The following is a 7,924-nucleotide window of genomic DNA, read 5'->3' on the forward strand; positions in this document are numbered from 1 at the left end:
TCGAAACAATAGCACCAGGTCATCAGTTTTTTGTTATAAAAAAACAAATACAATAATTTCCTTTATTCTCATTACCCAATGTATGATCCAGGCATGATATTGGTAGGAGAGATGGAATACTAGTTAATCTAAGGGGTTAAAGGGTCAGGCTATTTCTGTTATTGCACGGCATGTGATCTCTATATTTCAGGGTTCTTATTTTAGTGAAAGAATGGTTGTTCATATCATTCTGGTTTGTAGTGACAGTAGTGGAACTTTTCTGTACAGGTGTTGACTTCAAGGTTAAAACTTTGACTGTGGATGGAAATAAAGCAAAACTAGCAATTTGGGTAAGAACTGCTGTTGATGAATGACAACACAATTATAATTCATGATTAGGATCATTTAGTGTTATCAACTGAGTTGAAAATGTAAATTTGCCACCATAAAGAGTGTTACCTTGTTATACTCTCCCACCGATGCAGCATCACAGTTTCTTTAGAATCTTACCCCCTGTAATTTACAATGCTTGAGTGACAGCTAAGTTAATTAATTTTGACAATTGGATTTAATAGTTTAATGGTAATAAGATCACTTTTCTGTTTAAGGACACAGCAGGGCAGGAACGCTTCAGAACCCTGACTCCCAGCTACTACAGGGGAGCACAAGGAGTTATTTTAGGTACTAAAAATAAAATGATTTTCACCTCCTCATTACTTGCTGTCATCACAGTTGATTTTGTAGCATGAGAATATTTGACAAAATTTCCTCATTGATACTGACACACAATAGGTTTCAACTAAATAGAAACTATTTAAGCATTTCTTAACTTTCAATGGTGATTTGATATTTTTGTTGGTGTCAAATCATCACTGAAAGTTAATAAGTGCTTAAATAGTTTGCATTAAGTTTCCCCTGATTTCCTATGCTAACAATGCTAATGGCACATATACCACATTTCCTTCAATAAGTTCCCAGGCACTTATTTAAAATTTTGGCTGTAAGGGTAGGCACTTATTTGAAGGATGACACGAATTTAAGGGGGGTGCCTATTAAGTTAGCAAAGTAATTGGGAAAAAATAGAAAGAACTGATGTCGCAGATAAAGGAACTCTGCAAGTACATGGAGATAAAAAAATGGTGAAAGGGGCTTCAGGGAAAGAAACTACTCTCCTGTACTGATCTTGCTGTAGTTGAAGCTTCAAAAGTTGTAAATAAACTGTTAACAGAGACAGGTTTATCTTTTATACTTACTTATATTGCTTATTTGTAAAGGAAATGCAGTAGTTGGTGAAAGTTCTCAGTGCTTCATTATGTTTGTTTTCAAGCACCAATTTTAACTGTTCATGATAGCATTTCAAGAATTTGCATTTTTCCCTTTAGTTTATGATACAAGCAGCAGAGAGACATTTGAGAAATTGGAAGAATGGCTCAATGAAATTGAAATGTATTCAACCAAAAAAGACATCATAAAAATGCTTGTTGGCAACAAAATAGATAAGGTACAGTGAAACTTTTGTGCAGTTATGTTAGACCAGATGATTATTATCTAATTTTTATCATTAAAAACTGGAGTTTTCTCCCTCAATTTGAACCTAGAGATAAATTGAATATCTTACTAACCTTAGTGGTCAGTACCATAAGTTATGGAACCTTGTTTTTTTTTCCACTCAGACTTAGACTTGGCATCATTTCTCAGGCTGTTGTGTTGATTAATACTCCTATCTTTCAATATTCCTAAACTTCAAAAATCTCTTGTGGGTACATGTATTTGCTTGGTACAGGATTAACTGTATTTACATACAGTAAGGTTTTGAGCATGCTTGATGTACCAGAAATTCAGATTTGCATACTGTGCTTTTTAGGAGGGGCGTGAAGTGGATAGAAAACAGGGATTACAATTTGCAAGAAGACATTCCATGTTATTTATTGAAGCAAGGTTAGTGTCAGCTTGAGATATAAATATTTATTCCACTGCAATCAAGGATCAAATGGTTTTTTTTTTTTTTTTTTGAACAGCCACCTATGTAATGGCACTAGATGGTTTGTTGAAACAACTATGAAGATAATTTTTCAGGGACTGGAAGAATGACAAAAAAAAAAAAGAATTAAAAAAAGTTGTTATTTTATGTTCAAATATTTATACTTTTTATGAAAAAAAGCTGTAATTTTAATTAGAGTATGTATCAAAATTGTACAGAAAGGTAGTAAAGAGATTCCTTTAACCCTAGAACTTCCAAGATCTGATTGTTAATTATTGTAAATTAGTTGGGAGAATTTGGTGTCATACCATAATTATAACTTCTACCTGATAAGTTTGAATATTCTCATTACCTGTTTGCTGGAGAATGTATGGATATTGTAATGAGAAGTTATATGTTAATCATTTCTGGGAATTAAAGGGTTAATGAGTTTTTAGCTGGTGATTAAAATGGTATCCTGTCTTTCAACAAAATAACTGTACATTGTGTCATCTAAGTTTTATTTTTGATGAAAAAATCTTGCTTTTTTTTTTTTTTATAGTGCAAGAACAAGAGAGGGGGTTCAACTTGCTTTCGAGGAACTAGTAGAGAAGGTATTTAAATAACTAGGCAATTGAAATGTTGTACAATGTAATATTGTGGAAGGCATAGAGGCTGTAACCCTTCAACTCCCATGAGTGACCAAGACAGAATTTCTCCTTACAATATCTATACAATATCATGCAGACAAGTGAGGAGACTAAAGGAAAATATCAATTATGGGATTATTAATTGAATAGATAACAAATTCTCCAAACCAATGTAATGAGAATTGTTTGGCAGTAGTAAGGAGATTTGCTAATGAGATCTTGGGAGTTAAAGGGTTAACTCCCAAGATCTCACAAGTAATTCTCCATACTGTCAGTCATGCAGTTCTTGTGATGTTAGTTTGGAGGATTTGATATTGGATCCACTTGTAATCCCCTTTTTCATCCCTTATATTTTGCCTGGCAGAAAGAAATTCTAACAACAAAAGCTGCTGTTCAAACAAGATTTAAAACAGGAAGAAAGATTTAAAGGATTCATGTTTTTTTTTTCTTTTCTTTTCAAATAGAAACTAACAGGGAATTAGGGATGGGATTTCTCTGATGGACTAGTACCTCTTCCAGAGGAAGAAACAATTGATAAAAATTTGCTGCACACAATTGCTCTCCAGCTGTAGGGTTGAAAGGTGCACCAAGTTTTCCAATAGTGGTAACCAAAGTAACACCCCATTTGCTGTCTTTGTACCGGGTATTTTTGCAAATGCATTGCTCAAATCCCCTGCTTCCATCTATCTCTGAAGGGAAACTAGGATTTCAAATGATTAACCCAGCATATTTTCTTTTTTCATAACTCTTTTCTGTTTTGTTTCCATTTAAAAGATTATCCAGACTCCAGGTTTATGGGAAAAGGATGGTGCCACAGGAGGAGTAACCCTTACAACAGCAGGGTCACAGGTCATTTCAGGTTGCAGTGGAATGTGTTTACTTACATGACAACTGAAGTTTTATGTTAAGTGCGTCTTGTAAATAGAGAATTTAGAAGAAATATTTCATTGTATTCCATTTAGTTATTCTGGAAATGAAATAGAACCTTATGGTACTTTCCAATTCTAAATTTACCCACTGAACTTTAAATTATGTTAACCAATAAATATGATCATTTTTTACAGTTTTAAAGGAATCTAGACTTGCCCTTTAATTAACAAATGAAGAAGCCTTGACTGTGCTTTGTTTTGTTGTAAAGCACGCAGGACGCAGCTAGAGCGTGAAAGAAGTGTATGGAGAAACACAAGACCTAGTCAAGTGTTTCTCCCCACTTCTTGACAAGAGTGCATGGCTATGGAAAGTTGATGTGATTGTTGTAAATGAGATCCAACAGAGAAACTTCTATTTTCTTAGGATGAGATATTGAAAGTGTATGAAATTTAAGGGTGTACCCTGCCACCCCTCACTTCCCAGCAGAGGTCATCATGAAACATCATTTTCTTGCAATTTTTATTCACATGGGAGGTAGTGGGAACTAGAAATGTTTTCAATAGAAGGAATTGCTTTGATCCTACACGAAATTAGTAGTTTTAGTCAAGAATTCCTTTGTTATTGTTTAGGAGAAACAGCTTTTAAATCTTGACTTTGGAAGAGACTCAGGGTCTATAGTAAACAGTACAAACAAACAAGTGTTGTACACTGCGATCCATGCAGGCATGCTAAGAGTTCTCCATACTGAATATTTCCTTAGCTTTTTACAATTTCTTCAAGATAACCTGTATTGCAGGCAGACTATTTAAACCTGATGATCAAGTCCTGAAGATTTGATCGTTTAAGAGGAGAATTGGGTGTTTTCTTTAAAAATGCAGCTGATGCTGAACAAATACAACAAACTTATACTCTTCTGGTTAACTTCCAAGAGTCTTATTTGTCCATATTAGCAACTCTAACACTTCTGCCAATTTTTTGTCATATTAGCTACTTTGTAAAGCAAATAAATGGGATATATTTGGTCAAAAATGTGTGATATTTGTATCTGTCTCTCAAGCAATTAGTGTCCTCCAATGGTTTATGCAAGGTTGTGACTGCAATTGGTGTACATTTAGCTTAAGGGGGAGAGGGGCGGGGGTGCGTCAGATCAGCTCTTTAGAGGCCTATAGACTAATGTTACCCCCCGCCCCCACCCTCCTCCCCTTAGGTGGGATTTAATCAAGGACAGGTTAAACTTCTCTTTGTTTGTTAATCTAGGTATTTTTTCCCGTGGCATGTTCTTTGGATTGCAAATCGTCTGTTCAAATTTTTCTCGAAGCATGCCCAGTTGCTGCCTTGTGTAAGAAAGAAAACTCCCCGCCGTCTTTTCGATTGACGCAAAATTTTGCTCACAGTCTATTGCTGAGTCAATATTTTTTATTTAAAAAGACAGAAAGTAATTAGTAGAAGCGAAATGAATGACAGCTTCCTGGCGAACTATTCTGATGTTTATCTTCAAGCGGGTGGTTCGGCGCAATGGTTTAGCTGCAGATTACCGTAACAAAACAACTCAGGCTCATTCTTCGTTTAACAGCATCACTATTTACAGCACTCTCTTTAGGATCCTCATACAGGTAGGGACTACACAAAGTACCCCCATTCTTGCACGTACGTTGTTATCAAGGATCTGCTTAGCTTTATAGGTGGAAATGTGGGAGTGAAGGTCGATGTATCTCTCATCACCTATGTTTATTCTTTGACTTGCCTTGAATCAAAGGAAATTGCGACAGATTTCTCTTCCTCATACATCGCTATTTACCACAGACCTATTCAAATCCCTTGCCAATGAAATGGAGGGACTGGAGACCACTTCTCAAGAGTTAATAAGGAAAAACTTGCAGGAAAAATTAAAACTGATAAGTTCACACTTTTTGTGAAGGATAAAGTATGGCGTGCTGTCTCCACGGCTGTAAACTCTGTTAAATTCCCGCACCAAGCCGGTATCATTACGAGGGTTAAATTTCATGTTGACTTTCGTACTTGCTGGAGGGATTTTATTTAGGTACTTCGACAACAGCCAACATAACGATATCCCTAATCATCGGGCCTGAACAATTTGAAAATATCATGCTGTAGCTAAAATTACAGTTCCTGATTCACAGGGATAAAACGTTTTCACATCTCTCATGGGTCACAGAATACCTTCAGTTCCCCTTTGCACACGGCTAAGTGCACCTAAAATGCGTCCAATTGGAAATGGTTAGCGCAATTCGTAGATCTGCCCATGCACTACTAAACTAACAAGATCACCTTTGTTTTCTTTCCTTGTGTAGGAAACGCAAGATGACTTCCAACTTCACGTGCCTTGATGCAGTGAGTCATGCATACCAAACTTGTGTTGACCAGGTTGTCACAACAGTCACTTTCAGCATTACCGGTTACATAGGTCCGCAAGGCGTACAATTTATCAACTGCAACTTTCTCCTCTCTTTGGCCGCGATTTTTCTTGTTGCAGCCTTACTGGTGTCCTGTACCAAGCTCACTTTTAGTGCGTCTTTCCGCCACGAGTTGTCCGAGACGCTGGAAATAATTGTTAACCTTTTTACTGCTCATCTCTCTTTTGTCGCGCTCTTAATCAATTCTGTTTGGTTGTTTGGTCAGATTCTGGCTGCAGTATGCGACATGCTGACTTTGAGTCCACGATAAGCTGATTCATAATTACTGAGAAAAATTAACGATCAACTGAATAAAGAAAGTTTCCAAGACTGTGGCAAGGGTAGAGTCACAAATAGCGCAAAATATGCGTGTCTGCTTGTAACATGTGACAAAAGCTATACTGTACGACATATTGACTTTTGGTCCACGTTTAGAAAGCTCCTTAGAAATAAGCTCCTCATTAATAACTGAGATTAATAAAACATTCAACTGAGTTGTGAGGATCTTTGGGGATGATGATTGATAGGGGCGTGGTCTCAGATAGCGTTAAATTGCATATCTATCTAATTTGTGTCACCAGTAGATGACAGGTACCGGCTTTAATGTGAGACATATTCAGTTGTGTCTTCGTAATGGTCCTTGTTTCGCTAGTTTGAGTAAAACATAGATAACTGCTTTTAAGAGGGTCTCAAGTAGTGGGTTGGGCGAGATTTCAAAGAGCGTTAGACTGCCATTTCTATTTGTAACAACATTAAGTGACTGCGCATGCCAATTAAAGAAAAGTGGCAAACTTGCAAGTAAACAGATACAGTTATAGAGAAACAAGAACCGCGACACATCAACAAAAAAAATAGTTCAACATGATGACAGATTTAAATACAGAAAGAGGAAACGATGATGAATTACTTACTAAACTCACTTTCACGGTCCGTACAGTAAATTACAGAAACTAAATTTTTCGGCTACGCCTCTTGGTTTCACTTTAGTTTTGAAGATGTTGACTATATTTCTATGATCAATAAGGTTATGCCCCGATCAGTTTGAAGCTTCTACATCCTTCCCCCTCCTCGGCAACCCATGGGCATTTGACTGTCGCCCAGCCCAGGGGGTGGGGAATTTGAAGCAGAATTGTCAAGTCTCTCCAGCAGTAACGTGTTTATCTTTTAATATGGACGCCTGATTATAGGTAAAAAGTTCATTTCATGACCAGATGGCTCCAAAGGAAATGTCTACAAGAAAATCGTGGTCACTAGTCTTTCCTTGTGCAAAAAATTAACCATTAAATATGGCACTTTGGTAAGGCATTTGAACACTTTCCGTGACCAATCCGCCAACCGTTTCGCTTTCCTCAAGAGAATACAGATATTCTCTTGCTTTCCCCCACGCCCACTCGGCCGACCGTTTAAATTCAATCCATGTTTTCTGAGCTAACTATTAAGCATTTTTCTTTGATACGCGGCCAACCATTCGATCTGATCTCTTACCCGTTCCATTTCATTCCAAGTCAGCTCCTTCAAACTCTTCGTCGACCATTCAGTAAAGTCCCAGTACCACTCGGCCGTTCATAACTTCCGTCGTAAACATATTCATCTACTCACATCACCGTTACAAAAACCCAATCCGTCAACCCTTTCAGCTCGTATCAAGTTTCACCCATGCAATCCACTAATCTTTTCCAATCTTTTTAGCATTTTATCGGCCAAATTCTTCCAAGTTTCATTAACCATTGTTCCAACGCCGTTAGAATACACATTCCAAGCTTTATCCACTGTTATGAAAATGGATATGGCAAGATGAACAACTCCATATTTACTTAAAATTTTACTTTTCCCCGACTCCGTTCAAAGATGTCAATTTTCCCTGACTCAAAGTGAAATTCCCAGACTTTTCCCATGCCTTGAAGTAATCCATTTTTCCTTGAATTTTCCTGACCTGTGACAGCCATGCCTAACGTTATCGTTCCGGAAACGAGACACTCTCTCTCCTAGAAATAGCCTCCAGTTGACCATAAAAACAGTGAAGGACAAGCAGACGCCATCATTCAATCTCC

At 37.1% G+C, this 7,924-nt stretch overlaps 1 protein-coding gene across 2 annotated transcripts in view; it reads left to right on the forward strand.

Annotated features, from left to right (window-relative positions):
* The window catches only part of LOC131776144 (ras-related protein Rab-18-B), a 6,680-nt gene extending 2,192 nt beyond the window's left edge, over positions 1 to 4,488 (forward strand). Inside the window, exons 3-8 of one of the 2 annotated variants that reach the window (XM_066173544.1) lie at positions 268 to 329; positions 588 to 660; positions 1,362 to 1,480; positions 1,844 to 1,917; positions 2,502 to 2,553; positions 3,364 to 4,488. In XM_066173544.1, coding sequence (XP_066029641.1) covers positions 268 to 329; positions 588 to 660; positions 1,362 to 1,480; positions 1,844 to 1,917; positions 2,502 to 2,553; positions 3,364 to 3,477 — 494 coding nt within the window. In that variant the 3' untranslated portion in view covers positions 3,478 to 4,488. The remainder of the gene's footprint in view (positions 1 to 267; positions 330 to 587; positions 661 to 1,361; positions 1,481 to 1,843; positions 1,918 to 2,501; positions 2,554 to 3,363) is intronic. The other variant, XM_066173545.1, reaches the window with a different exon arrangement.
* The last annotated feature ends 3,436 nt before the right edge of the window (positions 4,489 to 7,924 follow it).

The sequence above is a fragment of the Pocillopora verrucosa genome, chromosome 10 (assembly GCF_036669915.1).
Source record: "Pocillopora verrucosa isolate sample1 chromosome 10, ASM3666991v2, whole genome shotgun sequence".
Classification (NCBI taxonomy): domain Eukaryota; kingdom Metazoa; phylum Cnidaria; class Anthozoa; order Scleractinia; family Pocilloporidae; genus Pocillopora; species Pocillopora verrucosa.